The following is a 24,343-nucleotide window of genomic DNA, read 5'->3' on the forward strand; positions in this document are numbered from 1 at the left end:
GGTGTGTGTGGTTGGATGAGAGAAAGGGAGGGGGGAGGTGAGGGGGGGAAAAGAAGGGGATATGTCAGAGTTGATGTCTTTGTTTCCTTGTTTAGCAGCGTCAGAGTTTCTGATGTTCTCTTTTGGTTCGATATATGTGAAGTATCATGTCCAATTTCATGAGCAGGATCTTACGTCTGCCTATCTCATCTCTTGCCCATTTCTGCAACATTAACCGAACGCCGTACAATCTCCAAACCGTGTTTTTGCATAATTCCAGTCCCTACCGCAGAACACGGACAACATCTTAGGTGATTTAGATGAAATATCAAAGAGAGATTAATTGAAACACTGATTTTACTCATGGTTTGGAAAATCCTGAGAAAGGATTCGACAACATTACTAGGAACATAGATTACCAGCCTGTTGGGGAAGCCTCGTTCATACGAAGAGGGACTCTTGAAGATGCGGAGACGGCAACGAAATCGTTTATGCAGACTACGTTATGGTTGGTTCTGAGTTGTTGCTTTGCAGTGTGGAATGCGGATACAAAAGGAGGATGATAGAATAAGGAAGAAAAGAGAAATAGAATAAAAGAAGGAAAGAAATAGATAAATATCCGTCGAATTAATGGATGAGTGACTAAATGTATTCAAGCCGAGCTCAAAGCCTCGAGATATGAATTTAAAGGTCTTGAAGCGACATAAGATAGAAATTGGGAATTTGGACCATGAAAGCAGGTGCCGGTTTGGCTACTACCATTACTAGGGTAAATAACACTGAAGGTGAACGCTGTCACGAGATGGATTGTAATAGAAGAGCAGAGCTATACCAAGACCATTCACGGAAAGAGAAAGCATAGTCTAAATGGACCGCCAAATTGTAGTCGGCAAATGGAATCATCGGGAAATAAAGAAGAAAAATAACGGAGAGAACTGAAGTCGTTTAAGAAACCGGCAATCAGTTGAACGTCTTGCTGGGCCGAGGACCAAGCCCACTCTTCTCATACGCCATATCCATCATTTTCATCTGAGCGATCGAGTCAGACGCACTGATCCAGTGCTGAGTCTCTCGGCCCTTGATGCGATTGACGAATTGTTCCAATTGGTGTCGGTAAGACATCCAGAACGGCTCGCCCGGCAGATCCGCAAACGCACCGCCTGCTTCCTGAAAGCTGTATGCTTTCTTCTGGGACTTTTCCTCGTACCGCTTGACGATCTTGCCCGTGTCGCGGTTACGGACCTCGAAGACATCCTTGATGTCAATGCGGTGCCAGATGACTCCGTGGATGAAGCCGTGGAGGGTCAGCTCGCGTTTCTGAACCAGGACGTGCGATTCAGGGAGTCTCTTATCGGGAACGATGGTCTCCTTGTTGGTCACGGTCACATGCGACGGTGTCCAGTATGTTGGTCCGTTCATGGTACTCGATGCCTCGCCAATCGCGCCATTCGGGAACCGGAAGCGGGCTTGGAATTCATAGTCGCATTTGTCGTGGATCCCGTCGGTGTAGGAGTGGACGTCGCAGCTGAGACACTCCTCCGGCTCAGCGCCAAAGAGCACCCGCAGCGCCGCAAAATTGTAGGTCCCCATCGACATCATACTCCCACCGGACAGGTTATAGTTGAAGTGGATATCATTTTTGCCCGTCATCCACCACGGGATCATGGAGACTGCGTTGACGTGCGCAATGTTGGCTGGGTCGATCAAAGAACGAAAGTATGACAAGGCGGGGTAGAATCGCATGTGAAGAGCCTCCAAGAGAACGGGGCCATTTGGCTGAGACAACTCAGGCAGGTTGAATAGAGACTCTGCCTCGGTGGCGTTGGATACGGAAGGCTTTTCCAGCAGGACATGCTTGCCAGCGCGAATGGACCGGACAGCCCATTCATAGTGGAAAGCGTTGGGGAGGGGAACGAAGATACAGTCGATATTGGGATCATTGAGAATATCTACTGAAATTAGCAGTAATCGACCGAAGATGGGTTGGTGATCCTCACCCTCATATGAGTCTTTAACTTCTGGGATGCCATGAGCCTTGGCGAAATCTTCAGCCCTCTTGCGGTCGCGAGCGGCCACTGCCTGCACAATGACTTCAGAGTGGGATTTGGCCGGGATAATGAGGGAAAGGGGCCTGCGTTTATGTCAGTGGGGTGGTCTCTGGATCTAGGAGTGTCTTGCCCATACGCGGTGCCGGCAGCTCCCAAGATGCCAAACTTCAGAGCACCTTCACGCTTAGCAGGTTGCGGCGGATTGAAAGATTGGTAAACACGGCTAGCCATGGCTGTCATGATGATTCTGGATCGCCGTCAGTACGTGGGTATTAATTGGGATTCCGAGGATGTCTTGACCCACTCACCTAATATAGAAGGGGTCTTGGGGAGGGGTTTGGAGACAGGGTGATAAATTATGTAAAGTATTCAAGAAAAAGCTCGTTGATGAGGGTAGAGATGGCTAGGCCTGGAACAATGTATCAGGGAGGCCAATGACAGATGAGAAATACTTTGGTAGGTAGCGTGTCTGGGTGGGAAATCGATGACACTGATAGCCGAGTGGAAGGAGAGGACTACGGCTATATTTACAGGATGAAAAGTGCTCGGCGAATAATCAGTCGGGCACTTCCTGAGTCAATAACCGCCGGCAGCCTTGCGGGCACAGACCATCAGTTCTGATCATAATTGTCATGATATTAATTGTCAAATCCGTTATCAAGTCACGGTTTGGAAAGGGATCGACAGGTGGCCACCAATGGTCGCTGGTATCCGCTTCTCGGTTCAGCATCGTCAGGGGATCTGGCAACCACAAGGCTGTCTCAAAACGGGATCCAGGCGAATCCTTCATCCGGACCATGAATCTGACTGAGAGGCCACCGGGGCGCCACCAACAATGCCACCAGCGAGGACGCCGATCATCATCCTGCCCGTATTCTCACTCAGGTCTCGGACGGCAGGAAACGACAGGGGCTTGATTCCTGCGAAAATGGCGGAAACAAAGTCAAGGGTCGACAAGTGCTTATGGACTGATGGGAGATAGCGGTAATATGGCATTGCTGGGGTCCGGCTGGGTTGACCTACGCGGTGCTGGACTGCCCTATTCCTTGGCATGCGGTCTGATGCAGCGATAGTCATCAACATAGTGCAGTAGTGCTTACTTCGTGGGCAGTGCGTGCAGTTTGTCCCTCCCATGGCGTTCCATTAATACGTGGAGAAGGCCTCGGATCCACCGGATCGACGGGCTGAACCGGCTCCATCCTCCCATCCCCGCGTGGCGTTGCATCTTCGTATTCGGCACGCTCAATCTGCGGGAGAGGTTCCTGAAGTTCCAAGGGATCAGTACCTGATAGCCCATAGGGAGATATGGAGTAAGCAGAGGTGATATAGACACGTCGTTGAGCTTCAGTACCAGGTAGCAAGATCATTGCAATGCCTGTACCGACGTATATTCGGTGGGTAGACAAGATGACGGCGGGACGAGAGAGAATAATGATGCCTGGCCCCGCAAAATACAGAGGAGAGAGGGCGGGATCCTGGGGAAGTAACCATGACATGACTGCCAGACTGAGGGGACGTGCTCGTTTAGTGAGGGTCTATTATTGGATTCAGAGCCTTGTCCCTCCCTTGTTCACTTTTAACTATGCCTTACGCCTTGTAGAGTATCTTCCAGGGCTGGAGCGTCAAACCTTAGTCAGATTTAGGGCTCTTTCATTCATATGAGTCAGACGACTGGGGAGACGACTGGGGAGGTCCGTATTAAGTTTGAGGGTTATCGAATCATCCTTATGATAAGACGATTCTTGCTGGCCAAGTCTGTGCTCAGATTATAAGCCCCAGAGCTCTCTGACACTCCCCAGCCATGCCCCAGACATGGCCAAGCCGTCCAAGTCCACGTGTTCTGATAGACCTTGAACTAATGCAAGTGAGACTATAGCAATCGTGATCAGCGTTTCAGCCTGGGAGGGGTGGTCAGATCGCACCCGGAGTGGGTGATCTGGCATCCCGTCTGGGGCCATATCCTTTTGACTTCGCCATGTGCCGTTAGTGGATAAGGTTATCAATGTTATTATACTTTTGAGGTACGTTTTGCATCCTACTGGACAAGTGTCTAAATCAGGGAGTTGAGCACCAGTCTGATACATGGAGCTCGAATCAACGCGAATGAGATCATCGCAGTGATCGGCGTTCCGTTTCAGCCTGAGGGAGGGGGATCAGACCTCCTTCTCGGTCTCTCTGCCCTTCCTCCGGAGTTTCCTGCCACGTCATATTCTTCGAGCAGGCCAATCGCGTAGGCGGTTAAGCCCAACATTCCAACCTACTAATTTCATGCCTTGACATCTTTCGCCACGCTACTGGAAGGAACTGAATCAGCGACAACCAGAAGCAGCGATTATCTTTCAAATTGAATTCATTCCTTCCATGATTGATGAGTATCGTAATCCGCCCCAATCTCATGCCAAATCATGTCCAGTTGGCTCCAACGCCGAAAGAGCACTGAAAGTTTGGGGATGGTCAACTACACAACCGGAATCGAGATGAAGCCGTCATCAGCAGTCTGACGCCAGATAGAGGCTTTGATAACGGTGGCAGCGAGGAGCACTCAGTCTAGAGGAATCCTCTTACACTGAAAGGATTCGTCCTTTTCCAACCAGGGACAAACCACCCCATTTCCTTTCCCCACAAGACCCGCTCGTATTAGACGTGTGCATTTGGACGGTTCAATCTAACCTCAGCCACAGACAATACGAAGTGAAGGTAAGGGGTCCGCCTACTTTAAACCTCCCCAGCCCACTGCATCCATTTGTCCATCCACGCAACAGCAATACAGCACAATGACATCAAGTACTACGACTCCACGCCGGCAATCGTGTGATCGATGCCACGGACAAAAATTGCGATGCACCCGGGCAGGTAACAGTGACACGGAGCCGTGCATTCGGTGCATACGTCAAGGCGCTGAGTGCATATATAGCTCCAGCTTACCAAAGGGCCGTCCTAGCATGTACCGCCTGGCCGATTCATCCTGCGACTCTAGCAACATTTCACGATCAGCTGCTCGGCGACCCCGGTCTCGAGAATCCTCTCTCGTCGTGGCTTCAAATATAGACACCAACCTCAATCCCAGTGCCAACACCGCAGACAAATCCAATACTAGTCACAATGCCACATCCAGCCCCGACATGGACGTTGATGCCGTACCAGTCGCGGAATCAAATATGGGCGTGCCTATTACTGCTGATTTGGGTCAACTGTTCCCATCGTCGGTGGATAGCTCCACCGGGATGTGGTCGTGCGTTTCGCAGCCGATTTGGCATGACCTAGAAGGGCAGGCGAACGAGCAGGACTGGGCTTCACACATGCTCAACTCCATCGATCAGCAGATAGACGGACCCTTATCGTGTCTCGACACTGTACCAAGTCTCTTCGCTTGGGGAAATAGCGGATGCACCTGCCTCGGAAGCGAACTTCTCATGACTACCAACAGCATCGGTGGTATGGTCGACAACAGGGACAGCCCTGACGCTGGTATCTCGCAACTGTCCCAGCTAAGCAGTCGCCTATCCTCACTGTATCGTTGGAGTTGCGCTGCTGCGGACAACCAGGAGTCCTCCTCTCAATCAAACGACTCATCCGAAGCATATTCAAATTCCCTGATCAATGATGTTGCCTTCAAGTCAGTGGCATCGTGGCTTGTCCACGTCTCCTCTGATACGAGGGGTTTCCCCTGCGCGGACCCGAAGACAAGCAGCCTTGACCAATTCTCGACGAATGATACCCTCCACAATGTCTTTACAGCCTCATACCAGTTTCTGGAGATCCTGCGTGGCTTACAGCCCGAAGCGTGCAGTAGAGCTCAGGCGTCTATTTTCGACTCACAGGGAGGAATTTGTGATGATACCTGGATCAACACACTACCAGCATCAATTTCCATACCGGATGTACAGATTGTTGCTCCCCAGCCCGAAGAGACTTCATATTGCAATATCGTTGAGCGCCACTTGATCATTGCCTGCCATACTTTGCTCCTCAAGATTTACGTGGCCGTATTCACATCCCTACAGTGTGATGTTGATCGTTGGTCCTCTCGTCTGCGCCCTGGCAATGTTGAGCAAGATGAGGACGCGAAAGCGGCCTCCCTAGCTGATATTCGACTTGTTTTAGTCGTGCAGCTCTGCAACTACATTCTGGAGCGCCAATACCAAGCCGTTTCTGGTTGTTTGGGTCCGCAATTATCTCTCGTACCGTCTCAGCCGGCTGAGCTCTCTGGTACTTCTCAGGCCAAGCTACAAGGTATGAACATTGGGCCGGACTCGGAGGTCCAACGTCGGCTGGTACACCTTCGGCAATCATTGCGCATGTGACTCCTATGTGGAAATGGGTCACAGTGTCTGATATTTCTGGGCAACAACGAGAATACTGTCAAGGAGTGGGCTAGATTTACTTTTTATTTTTTGGTTGGTTCTATTGAGGGATTCTACGGCCGTTGGTTTCCCGTTTATTGATGTATCTAGGTCTCGGTACAGATTACTGTTGCTTTTGTGTTTCCTATAAACCAAGTCACTATATCGATGAACGATTTGATGATGTACAGTGACACGTGTGAAGAAAGTAATTTGTATGCTTCCAATTGCCTACGTAGTCAATCTACTAAATTGGCTACTTCTTGAGCCACTGATAATTCATTAAATATATATGCAAAGATCCCGGGACTGGTGCCCCGACCCCTCGCACAATAATGCAGTACTACCCTTATAAAATCGACAGTAGCGCATACCTTGACCTTGGGTACTTGAGACAAAACCTATTTAGATCATAGTCCGATTCCCAAATGAATGGTGTGTCTTGATGCCAAGAGACGACTGCGGTATGACCACCTGGAGACGTCAATACAACCTGGCTAGGCATCAGCCATAGCCATCAACAATAATGACAAATGGCGTCCTGAATGCAAAGAATAAGACGGGTATAGGAAAAGCAAGGAGACCAACCATACTGTTCAGCGCATTCACTATCGGTGAAAAGTGAGCCAGGGCAGAAAGTCCGCCCCCAAAATTCGTATACTTCGGCGCTTAGTGAGCAATCCTTTCGCTCTCACCCGCTGAGCCTCTTCGGCGCAACTGCATCCTCCTGTGAGTCCGAGCAACCATCGACCACGATGACTTCTGGGGCACAGCTTCAACCTCGGTCAATATTTCCGGTCGGCGACAATACTGATGCGTTTCAGGCGGGCAGGACTCTTGATCTGAGATCTTTAAGAACAATGGATACCCACGAACGTTCACCATCTTCCTTTCAGTTTTGCCATTCCAACAGAGCAAGCCTCACTCTGGTCACATCGTTCCGGAAGTTTCAACATTCTCCTCATACCCTTTACAAATCCTCGCGCAGAGACTGATAGTGAACCGGTTTTCACTTTCAAATATTCTCATTCAGCTCGAGCAATTCCCCTGCAAACAAGACCAACCTGAAAATGGTCTCCCAGCATTCCGAACCTATCGCTATTGTCGGGAGTGGCTGTCGCTTCCCCGGAGGAGCCTCATCCCCTTCGGCTCTGTGGAAGTTGCTCGAGAAGCCTCGCGACGCGTGTCTTGAAATTCCTAAGGACCGCTTCGATACCACGGGTTTCTATCATCCGGATGGGAGCCACCATGGAACCACAAATGTGCAACATGCCTATCTCCTGCAGGAGGACCTGAAGGTATTCGACACCGCCTTCTTCAACATCAGTCCGAACGAGGCGGATTCGATCGATCCGCAACAGCGTCTCCTCATGGAGACGGTGTACGAGGCCCTCGAGTCTGGTGGGCACACCTTGGATGGGTTGCGTGGGTCAGACACGGCAGTGTATGTGGGAACAATGGGGGTGGACTACCTGGACACTCTTCTCCGCGACGTCAACACCACCCCTACCTACCTTGCTACCGGCACCAACCGCGCCATCATCTCAAACCGTGTCTCCTACTTCTTTGACTGGCATGGCCCCAGTATGACAATCGACACGGCCTGTTCTTCAAGTTTGGTTGCAGTGCATCAGGGTGTTCAGGCCTTACGATCCGGTGAATCGCGTGTGGCCGTGGCATGCGGTACGCAAGTGATTTTAGGGCCGGGTGAGTTTTATGAATAACCTAGTAAGCCCATGTAGCGTTGCCACTGACCCAGATATAGAGTTGTTCATCTTTGAAAGCAAAATGAAAATGCTGTCACCCACGGGCCGTTCCCGGATGTGGGATGCTGATGCCGATGGCTATGCTCGTGGAGAAGGCGTAGCTGCAATCGTGTTAAAGCGCCTGAGTGATGCCCTTGCGGATGGGGATCACATTGAATGTTTGATCCGCGGAACAGGAGCGAACCAAGACGGATTTTCCAACGGCATTACCGTACCAAGCACCGAGGCACAAGCAGCGCTCATCCGTCAAACCTACGCACGAGCCGGGCTGGATCCGGCCAATCCTCTGCATCGCCCCCAGTTCTTCGAGGCTCATGGAACGGGTACCAAAGCCGGAGACCCAAAAGAAGCTGCTGCAATCCATCAGATTTTCGGTCAACGAGGCGATGATGAGGCGCCACTATATGTGGGTTCAGCAAAAACTGTCATCGGTCATACAGAGGGTGCCGCAGGCCTCGCGGGCCTCCTGAAAGCTTCGGGTATTATTCAGAAGGCGTTTATTCCTCCCAACCTGCTCTTTAACCACCTGAATCCTTCAATCGAGCCGTTTTATAAGGGCCTGCAAGTCCCCACGAGTCGGCTCCCTTGGCCTCAGCTTCCAGAAGGGGTTCCTCGACGTGTTAGTGTTAACAGCTTTGGTACGTTATCCGTGGCACCTCAGGATCGTCCCAGTAACTGAATATATCCCAGGCTTTGGTGGTAGTAATGCCCACGCTATTCTCGAGGAGTATAAGCCGACAGGAATCGAAAAGGCCTCCGCGATTCAGGCGCAGTCTGCGCCATTGACCCCATTTGTTTTCTCTGCCGTTTCGGACTCGTCTCTCGCTGACCAACTTCAGGCTTATTCCGATTACTTGAAGGAGTGTCCCCATATCGATCCACTGGATCTGGCATACACACTTCACGCACGCAGAAGCCGGCTACCGGTCAAGACTGCCTTCTCCGCGACCACAATTGAGCAGCTGGTGTCTAAGATCGATGATAAGCTTGTTGACTTGAAGCGAACTCCCGGCACTACTGTGGGCATTCGGTCCAACAACAAGCAAGCGACTCCCCATATTCTTGGCGTATTCACTGGGCAAGGCGCGCAGTGGGCTGCCATGGGCGCCCAGTTGATCCGTTCGTCAGAATACGTACGCAGGCGCGTTCAAGACCTCCAGGAATCGCTAGCTACTCTGCCATCCACTGATCGTCCGCCATGGGACCTCCAAGAGCAGATGCTCGCTGGAGCGGAGACTTCCCGGATTGCTGAAGCCGCTTTGTCTCAACCCCTGTGTACCGCAGTCCAGATCGTCCTTGTCGATATCCTGAAGGCCGCTGGTGTCACCTTCAATGCGGTTGTTGGCCATTCTTCTGGAGAAATTGGGGCAGCATATGCTGCAGGCTTTTTCTCCGCCCATGATGCTATTCGCATTGCTTACTATCGAGGGCTCTACGCTCGTCTGGCGGGCAATTCGAGCACCGGGCAAAAAGGGTCGATGATGGCGGTAGGAACCTCTTTGGAAGACGCGCAAGATCTCATTCAACTTGGAGCCTTCAAAGGCCGACTAGCCGTCGCGGCCCATAATTCCTCGGCCAGTGTAACGCTTTCCGGTGATGCTGACGCCGTGATACTCGCCAAGAAGGTGTTCGATGAAGAGAAGAAATTTGCCAGACTGCTAAAGGTAGACACAGCCTATCACTCCCCTCATATGTTGCCATGTGGAGACCCATACGTCCACGCATTGCAATCGTGCGGCATCGTCGTGAATCAAGAACGAAGCACAACTTGTTCTTGGTTCTCCAGTGTTACCCCCAATGAGCAAGCCATGCAACCCGAAGACAACCTCCAAGCTATTTACTGGCGGGATAACATGACGAACTCAGTCCTTTTTTGCGATGCTGTAAGAAATGCTGTTGCAAGTGATCCGCAGCTCTCCCTCGCCATTGAAGTCGGACCCCATCCTGCCCTGAAAGGCCCGGCTGTACAAAACATCTCGGACGTTCGCCCGAGCCCTCTTCCGTACACGGGTCTATTGAGCCGTGGAAAGGACGACGTCGAAGCCTTATCCGACGGACTTGGTTTTATCTGGACGCATACTGGTGGGTCCGGTGTCGACTTGCAGTCCTTTGAGAAAGCTGTATCCGGACGCACATCACAGCCCAAGTTAGTGGTCGGTTTGCCATCCTATTGTTGGAACCACAGTCGAACACATTGGTATGAATCACGCCGATCACGGAAAATGCTTGGGCGAAAGCAACCTTTCCATGAGATCCTCGGCGTCCTGTCTCCAGATTCGACGCCGCGCGATATGCGTTGGACGAATGTGCTCAAAGTATCAGAGATTCCATGGCTCGACGGACATCAGCTACAAAACCAAACGGTCTTTCCAGCAGCTGGGTACGTTGCCATGGCATTCGAAGCAACCAAAATCCTTGCTTCAAACCGGCCTGTTCGGTTCCTGGAACTCGAAAACCTGAACATTCCGCGGGCTATCACCTTTGATGATGATGGAAACACTGGGGTCGAGACACTTGTGACCCTGACAGCTATCTCATCCGACAACGCCGCCACGACGGCTGATTTCTCATGCTACTCTTCCCCGGCATCGGCAGTCGATCAAGAGATGGAACTGACGGCGAGTGGGTCGGTGAGAGTTGTCTTCGGCACTTCCGACGTCGCCACTCTCTGTTCTACCCCCTTGAATGAGTATAACATGGCTACAATTGACGCTGATACATTCTACACCACGCTTGGCAGTCTCGGATATGGATATCACGGCACATTCCGAGGTATGTCATCTCTTAAGCGACGGCTAAACAGCTCTTCTGTCATGGTAGAGACATACGCCTACACCGATGCCGATTCTTCCACCTACCTCGTTCATCCTACCATGCTAGACGTCGCCTTCCAAGCATCGATGCTTGCCTACTCTGCTCCTGAGGATGAACGGCTCTGGTCCCTCCACGTGCCGACCTCCATCCGGAATATTCGAGTTAACCCAGAGCTTTGCTCCTCGTTGCCAACATCCGGGTCTCATGTGCCCGTGTGCGCATCTCTGGATGACTCCGAATCCTTCCGTGCGAGTATTGACATTTTTGCCCACGATGGAAAGCACGCGATGATCCAAGTTGAGGATCTGACCATCAAGCCCTTTGCGCCGGCGACCGAGGCAGACGACCGTCATCTTTTTTCACATCTGCAATATGATGTTGCATCCCCCGACGGAGCCTCCGTCGTAGGTGGCATCCGTCCTTCAGCGAAGGAGATTGAGTTGGCCACCGTCTGCGAGAGAGTCTCTTATTACTACGTCCGGAAGTGGAGATCGGAGATCAGTGAAGAAGAGTGGAGGAACGGTCAAGAACATCACTTGATGCTTCGGGACTATGTAAACCACACGTTCGACATGGCTTCTAACGGAAGGCATCCTTGTGTTCAGAAAGAATGGTCGCAAGATACCAAGGAGGAAATCGAAGCACTGGTCAGCAGGTGAGATTCTGGGCGACGATTTAGGCACGTAATAAGCAGCTCGGACTGACATTAACAAGATTTTCGGACAACGTTGATGTACGGCTTATTGCGGCCGTTGGTGAAAATATCCCTGCTGCCGTGCGAGGAGAAACAACGATCTTGGAGCATATGCTCCCAGACAACATGCTTGATGACTTCTATAAGAAGGGTCTCGGCTTTCAGCGATATAATTCCTTCTTGGCCGGTATGATGAAGCAGATGATCCACCGCTATCCTCACGCCAGAATTCTCGAGATAGGTCAGTGGAACCCTAATTCCTCCTCTTCCAGAATGTGCAACCTTCCGCTAACAAAGCTTATAACAGGTGCTGGAACGGGCGGAGCGACAAAGTCGGTCCTGGAAAGCATTGGAACCTCGTTCTCTTCATATACGTACACTGATGTGTCAGTGGGCTTTTTTCAACAAGCCTCGGAGCTGTTTAAGGCGTATCGCAACCAGATGATATTCCAGGTCCTTGATATTGAGAAGTCTCCATCCGACCAAGGCTATGAGCCACACTCATATGACATCGTCATCGCCTCCAATGTTTTACATGCCACCGCGTCGCTACAAAGGACACTAGAGCATACGAGGCAGCTTTTGAAACCTGGCGGATATCTGATGCTATTAGAGTTGACCAACAACGGCCCGATCCGCTTCAGCAACATCATGGGCGGCCTTCCTGGCTGGTGGCTCGGAGTGGACGATGGCCGTAAATACGCGCCTACCATTACCCCCGGGCAATGGCATAGCGTCCTTCGCAACACTGGCTTTGGGGGAATTGACGCCATCACCCCTGAGATCGACCGACTGTCTTGGCCATTGTCTATCATGATGTCACAGGCCGTGGATGACCGAGTACATTTTCTTCGACGTCCTTTACTGAAGTCTTCGTCTTCAAGCAAGATTCATATTGAGAGTCTTGTCATCATGGGCACTGAGAACCTCGAATGTGCTCGTATTGCCGAAGAGTTAGAAGACCACCTCGGCGCGTTTTGTGACCACATCACTATTCTCAATGGTCTTCCCACCGAGAATGATGCGATTTCGGTTCCTCCGATGAGTGCATTCATCAATCTTGTTGATATTGCGTCTCCGATTTTCAAAGATATGACGGTCGAGAGGATGGAAGGTCTAAAGCGGCTTTACGAATTGGCACGGCACATACTCTGGGTTACTGTTGGTGCCCAGGGTGAGGAGCCATACCACATGGCAAGCATTAGCTTCAGCCGAGCGATGGGGCATGAGGCAGGACATATTTGTCTAAATCATCTGGATATGTCGGATCTCGATCATAATGTCTCCAGGGTCATCGCTGAGGAGCTCTTGCGACAGAGTGCCCTTGATGAATGGCAGTCTTCACCCAGCCAGAACCACAAGCCCTTGCTTTGGTCCAAGGAGCCGGAGACCTTTTACAATCGTGGACAGTTTATGCTTCCTCGACTGATCAGCAATCCTGATCAAAACGCTAGAAACAACTCGGTGCGGCGTGGCATTACCAAGGCTGTGCGTACCTCGAACTCAAACATTGCCATTTTACCGTCTTCGAATTCGACTTTTTCGCTGGTTGAGCAAGCTCTACCACTGCTAGGGGAAGAAAGCCAGAATCTGGTGAGAGTTGAAAGTTCAAGTATGATGGCGCTCTGTGTCGCACCAGACACGTTCCTGTTCCTGGGCATCGGCAAGATTAGTACCACAGGTGAAACCGTGATCACACTTTCATCTTCGAACTCAAATGAGATGGTTCCGCTCGCCAATATACCTGTCCAATTTCCTCATTCGGCTGGACAACTTCTCGTCGCTGTTGCAAGCGAGCTTCTTTCTGCCTCTCTTATCGAGACTATCCCCCGTGGTAGTAGCATTGTGATCCACTGTGGCAACAGTGATCGCTTCTTGATTGCTGCCATATCTCGAAGAGCAGCGACCAAAGGAATCCGCTTGAGAATAACCACCGACTCAGACAATGGCGACGATGCACGAGAGCCTGGCTGGCTGGGTCTGAGTGCTCGGATGCCGAGGCAAGCTCTCCGGCAGCTTCTGCATACGGCCAGACCTACCCATTATCTTGATCTCACGGAAGGAGTTTCTGACCTGAGCCACAGTATCACTGCAATCCTGCCCGTGGGCCACAAGAGAATTGAGCTGAGTGATCTCACCCGACACGGTTCGTTACTGTCATGCGATGTCGAGGCACTGGCTAGTAGACTGGAGCACAGTCTTGCCAGCATGCCCAATACCTCCGATGCTCGAATTCAAGATTTGGTTGTCCATATTGATCAAATTCGGGGCCATCGCCAGCCTAGCAGGATGAGTGTCGTCAATTGGGAGACAAGTGACGAAGTCACGGTGGAAGTTCGACCTCTCGATGCACGTCGCCTCTTCTCTTCCGACAAGACCTACATCCTCTTTGGGCTTTCAGGCCAGATTGGTCAGTCACTCTGCGACTGGATGGTATCTAACGGCGCTGGCTGCGTATGCCTGACAAGCCGCAACCCCAATGTCGACAAGGCCTGGCTCAAGACCTTTGAAGGGAAGAACGCGACCGTCAAAATCTATTCCATGTACGCGAGACTCTCTTCCCTCCCCGAGTGACTAACTCCGAAGACAAAGCTAACCCCTTCGTGATAGGGACATGACGGATAAAGCCTCCTTAGAACGAGTTGTTAGCGACGTCCGGGCCACCTGCCCGCCCATTGCTGGTGTCGCAAACGGAGCGATGGTCCTCAAAGACACGCTCCTCTCGAAGATGTCTGTGGAAACAATGCGAGCTGTTCTAGGGCCAAAGATCGATGGTTCACGCAACCTCGATGAGGTCTTCTACGATGAAGCTCTTGATTTCTTCATTCTGTTTTCGTCATCAGCATGTGTTATTGGCAACTCCGGTCAATCAAACTATGCCGCAGCAAACGGGTATCTGAATGGTCTTGCTAAGCAAAGGCGCAAGCGTGGCTTGGCTGCCTCGACTCTGGATATTGGCCGTGTTGCTGGTATTGGATACATCGAGACGGCTGGTCAAGCTGTCCTGCAACAGTTAACACGGTTTGGCCTCATGGCTATCAATGAGCCCGAGCTGCACCGAATGTTTGCGGAAACCGTTCTAGCCGGATATCCCAGACTTAACGACAAAGCAAACATCCCTGATGCTGTCGTGACGACTGGTATTCGGACTATCCGCGATGACGAAGACATTCTGGGGCCCTGGTTTGACAACCCTCTTTTCTCTCATTGTATCATCGAGTCCAGAGATACCCAGGTAGCCCCCGAGAATCAGGTCAAGAAAATCTCTCTCCCTGTGGCTGAACAGCTTGCGAGGGCATCAACCATGGAGCAGGCCCTTGATATCGTGAAAGGTGAGCATTCATGTTCTCTATAAATCTGAGAGATCTAGAGCTAACATTCTCCAGATTGTTTCACTGCGAAGCTGCGCATCATTCTACAGGTTTCTGACGAGACAATCCACCACGATACGCCGCTGGTGGAGCTTGGGCTTGACTCGTTGGTCGCTGTCGAGGTGCGATCGTGGTTTCTCAAGGAATTGAAGGTAGACATACCAGTTTTGAAAGTTGTTGGGGGTGCATCCGTGACAGAGCTCTGCGAGCAAGCTCTCAAGAAGCTGCCTGAAGGCATGCTCTCAGCCATTGGAGAAACAAAGGAGACTCCTGAGCCAGCTGCTGAGCCGTCTCCACCAACACCAACCGAAACCCACGTCACCGGCCCCAGTACAGCATCGATTTCCAATTCGGCTCCTGCTAGCATTGATTCTGATCATGAGGGCAACCTCACACCACCATCCTCAGCGCAGCTGTCCTTGGCGTCATCCTCTGAAAACCTCAGAGAACTGGCAACCCCACAGACGGTAGCCAAAACCTCGAGAAAATTCCTCAAGAGTGAGCAGATCTCGTTCGGACAATCTCGGTTTTGGTTTCTGAGGCTTCTGCTCGACGATCCGAAGACATCGAATGTGGCCTTCTACTACCACATCACTGGTAATCTACGTATCGGGGACATGGAGAGAGCGATTCGTCTTGTCACTGCCAGACATGAAGCGCTGCGGACCTGCTTCGTCGCAGATGAGACCCAAGCTGACCGAGCCTACCAGCATGTCATGAGCAGCTCTCCATTACGACTCGAAAGGAAGGAAATCCAGTCCATCAGCGATGTGGCTAGTGAATACGCCAAGCTGCAGGAACACACGTTTGATCTGGAAAGTGGCGATTTGATTCGGCTTGTGCTGCTATCGCTATCACCAACATCTCATTTTCTCCTCGTCAACTACCATCATATCATAATGGATGGTGTGAGTTTCCAAGTCCTACTCTCTGATCTTGAAAAGGCATACGAAGGCGAGACTATGGGGGCCCCTCCGCAACAATTCCCTGCCTTCTCGGCTGCTCAGCGCGAGGCCTTCGAGACGGGAGAGATGAACGAAGACTTGGAGTACTGGCAGAGCGTGTTTCCCAAGGGCGAGCAGCCCCCTGTTCTGCCACTTTTACCTATGGCACGAACCAGCTCCAGGATTGCGATGAAGAACTTTGCCGTTCACCAAGTAAGAAGTCGATTGGAACCGGCATTGGCAGCACGCATCAAGTCAGCCGCGAAGTCTCAGCGATCCACCCCCTTCCACTTTTACTTGGCTGCATTCAAAGCAATGCTATTCAGCTTCACCGACGTGCAGGACTTGACAATTGGTATTGCTGATGCCAATCGAACCGACAATACGATGGGCAGTATTGGTTTCTTTTTGAATCTTCTGGCCTTGCGATTCCGTCGCCAGCCGAACCAAACCTTCAAAGATGCCATAGCTGAGGCTCGCGGTACCGCCTACGCGGCACTGGCACACTCCCGTCTCCCGTTCGATGTGTTGCTTAATGAGTTTCGCGTGGATCGTTCTTCCTCGTACAGTCCTTTTTTCCAGGCTTTCTTTGACTATCGCCAAGGCGCACAAGAAACGCATGCTTGGGGCAATACGCAGTTCACATTCGAGGACATTCATCCGGGACGCACCTCATACGACATCACGCTGGACATCACAGACAATGCCACAGATGCCCTGATCATGTTCCGGGTTCAGAAGAGTCTTTATGATCTCACCGCAGCTAACCTTCTCTTGGAGACCTACGTCCACTTTCTCGATACACTCTCTACCGATGTGTCGATCCGGTTACAGGATACCCCTCTCTTTGGTGAGAAACAGCTTGCGAAAGCCACCATGATCGGGCGCGGTAAGCATGACATTCCTCTATTACAGGGAGCTTGCTGATTCTAATTTACTAGGCTATAACTTGGTTTCGGATTGGCCGTTGACCCTTCCCCATCGCATTGACCAAGTGGCTCAGAACAATCCAAACAAAACAGCTCTTGTCGATGGGATCGGCCAAGACTTGAGCTACTCCGACATGGTCAATCGAATTGAGGCCATTGCTGAGGCTTTGCAGGGCGCCGGAATAGGGCCTGGCTCGCGGGTGTTGGTGTTCCAAACCGCCGCTTCTGACTGGGTTTGCTCCATGCTTGCCATCATGCGCATTGGATCTATCTATGTCCCGCTGGACCTCCGGAATCCTTTGTCCCGTTTAGCATCTGTTGCAGTCAATTGTGGCCCCGGCGCAATTCTCGCCGATCATACTACTCTCGATGATGTACCACGCTTAGACGTGCCATCTGCCTCAGTAATCAACGTATCCAGCCTTGGACACAAACCGTCAACTCCAGTTCCCAACACTGCTCAGGCAAACTCTCCGGCAGCCATCCTCTACACGAGTGGCTCGACGGGCGTTCCCAAGGGGATTATCGTTACCCATGCCGGTCTGCGCAATGAAATCGAAGGCTACACGAAGACGTGGGAACTCGGCGCGGAACGAACTCTGCAACAGAGCGCTTTTACTTTCAACCACTCTTCGGATCAGATCTACACAGGTCTGGTCAACGGGGGCACAGTTTATCTTGTCCCATGGAGCAAGCGTGGTGACCCGATCGAAATCACCAAGATGATGCGAGAAAATGACATCACCTACACCAAAGCGACCCCTTCTGAATACTCACTGTGGATGCAGTTTGGAGGCGACAATCTTTGTCAAGCTACAAAGTGGAGTCGTGCTTTTGGTGGCGGGGAGCCCTTGAACAGCATCATCACGGAGCAATTCGCGAAACTTGAGCTGCCGCATCTTCGGGTGTACAACTCGTATGGTCCTACCGAAATCTCCATCTCATCCACCAAGATGGAGGTGGAGTACCGAAACAAGGGGAAGATGGAAGACGGTCGCATCCCGTGCGGTTACTCGCTTCCCAACTATCATACGTATGTGGTGGATGAGCAGCTAAGGCCACTCCCAGCGGGTATGCCTGGAGAGATCTGCATTGGCGGTGCAGGCGTCGCAGTTGGCTATCTCAACAAGGAACTAACCCGCCAGCACTTCATTACCAACCCATTCGCGACACCCGAGGACGTCAACCAGGGATGGACCCGAATGTACCGCACTGGTGATATCGGACATCTCCAGGACAATGGGGCCATGGTGTTCCACAGTCGCATGGCAGGTGATACGCAGATCAAGATCCGGGGAATTCGGATCGAGCTGAGCGATATTGAGAGCAACATCATTTCGACCGCGGAGGGTGCCTTGAAAGAGGCCGTTGTCACTCTGCGCGAGGGCAACCCAGATTTCCTTGTCGCACATGTTGTTTTCAGACATGGGCATGAAGTCACGGATCAGGAAGCTTTCCTCCAGCAGCTGCTGAATCGGCTCCCCATCCCGCAATACATGATTCCAGTCCTCGCAATCCCACTCGATACGCTTCCCTTGACCAATCACTCCAAGGTTGATCGCAAAGCTCTCAAGCACCTGTCACTACCTCAGCGAACTGGGGAAACTCCGACCAACGAAGCGCTGACGGGTACCATGATGCAGCTCAAACAGATCTGGGAGGATGTCCTTGGGAACTCGGGGTCAAGCTTTGAGATCACCCCATCTACCAACTTCTTCCGAGTGGGCGGTAACTCCCTACTGGTTATCCGTCTGCAGCAATACATCCGCCAGGGATTCAATGTCGTGATCCGCCTCGTCGAGCTCCTTGGTGCCAGTACCCTGGGTGATATGGCGCGCAAGATCGAAGAAAGTATCCAGATTGAGCTGATCGACTGGGAGGAGGAAACTCGTCCTCCTTCTATTCCTGACTTTCTTCAAGATGTTTCTGGAGCCTCTGCTGGCCAGCAAAGTCCTAAGACAATCTTGGTGACCGGAGCAACTGGGTACATAGCCAGATACCTTCTCCCTCAGCTATGTGCAAACCAGGATATTGAGACGATATATTGCGTCGCCGTACGAGACAAGCAATCCCGAAGCCCCGGTGACATCTATCGCTCTTCCAAGATCGTGTCCTTTGCAGGTGACCTGACTGCGCCTCAGCTGGGCCTTTCCGATGAGGACTGCCGCTTTCTCTCCAGCAAGGTCGATACCATCATCCACATGGGCGCTCTCCGTTCCTTCTGGGACAACTACCATTCCCTCCGACCGACCAACGTTCATCCCACCAGGGAGCTAGTCAAGCTCGCCACTCCACGCCGGATCCCTATCCACTACATTTCCACAATGGGAGTTCTCTCCGAAGCAACAGGAACCGATGCTGTCTCCGCCGCATCCTGTATCCCCACGACAGACGGCACAAACGGTTACATCGCATCCCGCTGGGCCAGTGAGCAAATCCTCGAACGCTCTACAACAACCCTCGGCGTTCCCTCTTCCATTTACCGCTTCCTCCCTTCCGCACAAGTGTCCTCTCCACAGGAAGTCCTGGATGAATTCTCCCGCTTCGTCGACATCTCTGGTATCATGCCAGACATGAATGGCTGGGAAGGACGATTTGACCTCGTCCCAGCGACACAGATTGCTAGCTGGTTATCTGAGTCAGTCTGTGCGCAGACTCCTGGTGGTACTAAGTTCTCGCACTGCGAAAGCGAGATCGCGATTGACGTGGATGTGTTGAGAGAGCACCTGGAAAAAGAGAAAGGCGGCCAAGGGCTAGAGAGAATGGCTGGACTGAAATGGATCGGACGCATCAAGACCCTTGGATTCGGCTATGTGTTGACATCGCAAGAGATCACGGTGGGAGGGACGCATCAGTCCCGGAGGTGACTGCTTTTACTTTCATCTTGTGCCAAAACCCATTGAGTGGGATTTTGTCTGCTTATAGAGATGTATAGATGATAGATAGATAGATACTTTTCTTTCGATTTTTTGATGTATAGCGTCTAATCAACTCCGTTCCTTTCTCCTTACTTCCAAGCTAATCCGAATCCCAATGACGTCATAACCTGTCTACAGTTCTCATCCATCCTTTCTTTGCCTTTCACTTGCATTTCTCTCGCAGAGCTAGATCTACGATCCTACCCATCCCAATCAAATTCTAAGTGAATATTCTCTCACCCTTTTATACCCCCAATCATACACTCTAGCATCCATGTCAAACTCGACCGGGAAATTGTTTTCTTCAGCACGTCCAGAATCCATTACAGCATACCTACTACAAAATAGTAGACAGCGATATGGCGCTGCACCCTATTGTTGAGATACGACCATATGGATTTTAATGCCCACTGCGACTTCAATTCCATGAATTCTACATGCTATCCACGTACAATTGCGTGTATGAAACTACAGACTTCTGTCAAAAGCAAGAATTGAAGGCAATATGCTATTGTATCTCGTAAGTCGTGATGGGATGTTGATGTTGATGTGATTTGGAGTTGGATAGTGGGATAGGGATGGGCTGATCAGTACATGGGATTGTTGTGGCAAGAAAGAGAGAGTATCCGCGATAGGGCAAAGAAAATGTAAAGATCAACAAAGAAGTCAGGTGAAAGGAAGGATTGAGTACGAAGGAAACTGACTACCACATTACGAGTTTGTGATGGTGGCCAGACGTATTTTACTGAGTAATCGTGTGATATATAAGTGCGGTTCATTCGGTGGCTTTCATTCGGTGGTTTTAGGAGTTGGACTCCCCCGATACGAAGGAATGAGGTGGGTTACTTGTTTGAGGCTCTTAGATAACTAGGGCGCGTTGGGCGTGCCTACATTTACTATTCTGTCCAACCATGTCGATTGGTATATTAGTTGTATTTATCTTATGGCTTAGAGAAAATGAAGATCTCCTAGTATATCATCTCGATTCATTCCCTGGCTAATCTAACTAGCTATGTCTGCACCTCTAACTACCATCTAACACGGCCATCGTTGCAAAAACCATGAGAGCTTCTAATTCGCAGCCGCAACCAGCTCCTTCGGCAGAGAGAACTGATTCGCGAAGCGTTTCACCAGCAGCTGGCCAACCGTTTCCCGGTTCGGATCATTCGGGTTCAACGGGTTGGTGGCATCCAAGTCTCCATGCCAGAAGGTGGCACAGGACAGGCGTTCCGAATCAGCCTTGTTGATGACCCGGTGTTTGGCACTTCTGTAGACGCCCCCAGACCATTTCTGAATCATGTCACCGCAGTTAATGACGTAGACGTCTTTAATGGAAGGGACCGGCACCCAACGATCTTCCTCATCAAGCCAGACCTCCAGACCTTCTTTGCCGGGCTGTTGAAGCAGGACAGTCACGCCGCCGAAGTCAGTGTGGGCGCCGACGCCGAATTGACCGGGTAGGGTTGCGCTGGTGGGCGGGTAGCGGATCATTTTCATGGGGACGATGGGGCGCTGAGTGAAGACGTCCATGACGGTGGTGGGGAAGCCGAGGCCGCGGATGAGGATTTGCCAGATGGTTTTACCGAGTTGAGAGGTGGCTTGGTAGTAGGCCCAGATTGGTTGACGGAATTGGTCGGCTGGGAGGTCGGGCCATACGTTTGGGCCGTGGAAGCCGGGGGGCTCGATGACTGGTTCTTCGCGGCCGATGTAGAAGGACTGGGGTTGTGTTAGCATGGCGGTTTGACGGGTGGGTGGGATAGACATACCTCTTTGGAGTCGGGCAAGGCGTCCCCGTCGCGAAGGGACATTCCGGAGGCTTCGTATCCCCGGCGGCATTGGTTGTTGAGGAATGACAGTTTGATCTTGTCTTCCTTGGGGAGGCTGAAGAAGTTGTTCAGGCCCTGGAGTAGGCCTTCCTGCAAATCCAGGGACACGCCGTGGTTTTTGACCTGGAAGAAGCCATATTTCTGGCATGCCTCACGCACCTCGGTGATGACGGCCTCTTGGTCCGAGGGTGAGGTGGGATGAATGTATCGATCAAGATCGATGATGGGCAGTTCGAGAGTGTTGGCTGCTGCCATGATGATGTGCAAGGATTTTGTTCAAGACTTGAGTCCGGCTCTGTAGTGCGAAAGACACAATGGTTCAGGAAGAAGAGACGAGAGGACCTGGCTCACTCAGAGATAAATAACCCTCGACCCAAGATATACAAATGATCATATATCACCGAACCAGCAGGGCATTAATGGTGATGGTACGGTAAGTATGGTAATGTATGATACATACCATGCCCAATCCCATTGAACGGCGAAGTCATTCGGCGGTTTGTTCGGTGCTTCATCCACTGCCACTCGGATGATCGACAGTTCGGGGATAATCGAGATAGCCATAGAGACACCGATCGAGGATACATTTCGAATTCCAGGTAAAGGAGAAGTAGTTATATCTGGCCCCCTTCACCTCAAATCGTCCAGTTAGGCATTCACTACCTCAAGCATTCAATCAATATCACAAAATGCACGTTCTCATAGTTGGAGGTGGGCTGGGTGGGCTTGCCCTTGCCCAGTGCCTTCGTAAACAGGGCATCTCGTTCGAGGTCTTTGAGCGCGATGAACACGCCGAGGCCCGTTTTCAGGGATGGGCAGTTGCCATTCACAGGTATCCTACCCGGCTCAAGAAAGGTCCATCGTGGGTTGACTCGCGCACAGTATCATTGATCAGATCACTGCGTCCTTTCCATCCGATATGCCAGACCTCAGAGAGGCAACAAACCATCTCGCCCCTCTGAGCCTCCCTGCCCAAATCAGTCTGTACTTCCCTGGTAGGGATGGGCGTCTTGGATGGCAGGTCTGTGTCCTCTACCAGACAACGATAGCAGCAGCTTATAATGTCTACACAGGACTCGCCTGAGCTCCCGGTCATTCGTGCCGAACGTCGTCGTCTCCGGGACTGGTTATCAACCAACATCCCGATTCAGTGGGGTAAGCGAGTCAGGAAAGTCGAGCACGACGATGAAGGCGTCGCCGTCGTCTTCGAAGATGGTAGCAGGGCCGAAGGAGACATCCTTGTCGGTGCCGACGGAATCAAGAGCGTCGGTAGGTCACACCCATTCTTGAATTCTCTGTTTTGTAATCTCACACGCATGCAAGTTCGAGAGTATCTACTCCAGCGATCCAGCGATGAGCTGCTGAAGCTTGTTCCCCTCGCCGCCATCGTAGGAGAAGTGGACCTATCCGGGGAAGCATTCAAGCGGCAGCTTCAACTCGGTCACAGCGCGTATGTCTTCGTCAGCCCAGACATCGGGTTCTGGAACTTCGGAGGCCTGCATCATGCCTATCCCGATGGACGGTCGGGCCGCCACTACTGGATGTTCATGGAGTCGGACGCTCATGTTGCCGACGCCGACCACTGGCTCCAGACCGCCACCCAAGATGAAAAACTGGACTATGTGTTAAAGAAGGTGGCCAAGATGCCTCCGAAATTCCGTGAGGTCTTTGAAGCCACGCCTGCGAGTGGGATCAAGAAGGAGCCGCATATCTGGCGCGATCTGGAGCTCGAAAATGTCCCGGCGGGAAGGGTCATTCTGATGGGAGATGCGGCACATGCGATGACCCCGTTCCGAGGAGAGGGAGGCCATCATACATTTATTGATGCGATGCAGCTGTCCCAGGTGCTGGGGAAGGTGAATGAAAGGGATATTGAATCAATCAAAGCTGCGGTCGCCGAATACAATGCCGAAATGCTGGAGCGAGGGGTCGAGGCGGTGCGAAACTCGAGGACGGAACAGGCGGCGAGGAAGAGTGAGGAACGCAAGTCGAACAGCCAGTCCCCCGCCACCTTGCCCAAACCGCTTCCTGAGGTTGAAATTGTCCTCGGTTAGAACCGTGCAGAGGTTTCGACTCAGTCTTGCTACTATTCTCGAATGCATTTGCTGTTTTAGACTTTTCTGTGCCACCGAATACTATATATTTTATATCCGACTTCATTATAGGTAACAAGATTGGCAATTGAACTTCAACTAACAGTTCAGTTCAGCCATATGTCATGAATATCAATGAAACTGTCGGTAGCGGCCAGTACTAGTCCGCCTGCACCAGGCCAAAATATATACTAGTTGTCAAATGAGCTCCCAAGTAAAAGGTGGAAGTGATCGGTATTCCAACACATCCGACGATCCCTGCATACACAACGTCATCCCACACCATGTCATCATACCCTTGCATCTTCGGTTTATGCAGCCAACTGTCAAGTCCGAGCCCGAGCCCCGATCCATACCAGAGTATAAGATCATTGCATTCTTTGTTATGATCATGGCGTTCTAGGTTCAATTGGAGACTTTGGTGTATTCTTAAGCTCGACTTGGCTGATCGACGCGTCATTTTATATTGGAAAAGATGTCGACCATCTTCCACAATCAGGTTATCACGACTTTGACGTCGAACCCCGTAGTTACGGGGCTATGTGCAACAGCTGTGTGTGGGATTGTCTGGTAAGTCTGTCTCCCCCCCTTGGTATAGTACCATGGCTCACTGGACAT

The 24,343-nt window shown here is 51.4% G+C and overlaps 6 protein-coding genes across 6 annotated transcripts; 3 read left to right on the plus strand and 3 right to left on the minus strand.

The window, feature by feature from the left end:
* Positions 1 to 571: 571 nt before the first annotated feature.
* Positions 572 to 2,548, minus strand: BO80DRAFT_375663 (Gfo/Idh/MocA family protein). Its single transcript, XM_025716634.1, has 4 exons — positions 2,336 to 2,548; positions 2,164 to 2,274; positions 1,977 to 2,110; positions 572 to 1,928 (listed from the first exon to the last, which is right to left on the minus strand). Exons 2-4 carry the CDS (start codon positions 2,265 to 2,267, stop codon positions 940 to 942), a joined length of 1,227 nt encoding a protein of 408 aa, XP_025577990.1. The 5' UTR covers positions 2,268 to 2,274; positions 2,336 to 2,548; the 3' UTR covers positions 572 to 939.
* Positions 2,549 to 4,969: 2,421 nt separating this feature from the next.
* BO80DRAFT_442248 (uncharacterized protein) lies at positions 4,970 to 6,331 on the plus strand (the record flags this gene model as incomplete). Its single annotated transcript, XM_025721252.1, has 1 exon — positions 4,970 to 6,331. One exon carries the CDS (start codon positions 4,970 to 4,972, stop codon positions 6,329 to 6,331), a length of 1,362 nt encoding a protein of 453 aa, XP_025577991.1.
* A 1,109-nt stretch (positions 6,332 to 7,440) lies between these two features.
* Positions 7,441 to 19,755, plus strand: BO80DRAFT_400692 (uncharacterized protein; the record flags this gene model as incomplete). Its single annotated transcript, XM_025717532.1, has 8 exons — positions 7,441 to 8,077; positions 8,136 to 8,774; positions 8,827 to 11,605; positions 11,665 to 11,885; positions 11,952 to 14,187; positions 14,255 to 14,976; positions 15,031 to 16,848; positions 16,901 to 19,755. The coding sequence occupies 8 exons, from the start codon at positions 7,441 to 7,443 to the stop codon at positions 19,753 to 19,755; spliced, it is 11,907 nt and encodes a 3,968-aa protein (XP_025577992.1).
* Positions 19,756 to 20,877: 1,122 nt separating this feature from the next.
* BO80DRAFT_442250 (isopenicillin N synthase family dioxygenase) lies at positions 20,878 to 21,887 on the minus strand (the record flags this gene model as incomplete). The annotated part of the gene is made up of 2 exons (XM_025721253.1): positions 20,878 to 21,522; positions 21,573 to 21,887. The coding sequence occupies 2 exons, from the start codon at positions 21,885 to 21,887 to the stop codon at positions 20,878 to 20,880; spliced, it is 960 nt and encodes a 319-aa protein (XP_025577993.1).
* A 664-nt stretch (positions 21,888 to 22,551) lies between these two features.
* BO80DRAFT_349101 (FAD-dependent oxidoreductase) lies at positions 22,552 to 23,686 on the plus strand (the record flags this gene model as incomplete). Its single annotated transcript, XM_025715487.1, has 3 exons — positions 22,552 to 22,653; positions 22,706 to 22,901; positions 22,956 to 23,686. 3 exons carry the CDS (start codon positions 22,552 to 22,554, stop codon positions 23,684 to 23,686), a joined length of 1,029 nt encoding a protein of 342 aa, XP_025577994.1.
* A 99-nt stretch (positions 23,687 to 23,785) lies between these two features.
* BO80DRAFT_267012 (uncharacterized protein) lies at positions 23,786 to 24,338 on the minus strand. The gene has a single exon (XM_025714797.1). The coding sequence runs from the start codon at positions 24,183 to 24,185 to the stop codon at positions 23,886 to 23,888; it is 300 nt and encodes a 99-aa protein (XP_025577995.1). The 5' UTR covers positions 24,186 to 24,338; the 3' UTR covers positions 23,786 to 23,885.
* Positions 24,339 to 24,343: the final 5 nt, after the last annotated feature.

The sequence above is a fragment of the Aspergillus ibericus genome (assembly GCF_003184845.1).
Source record: "Aspergillus ibericus CBS 121593 unplaced genomic scaffold BO80scaffold_8, whole genome shotgun sequence".
NCBI lineage: Eukaryota > Fungi > Ascomycota > Eurotiomycetes > Eurotiales > Aspergillaceae > Aspergillus > Aspergillus ibericus.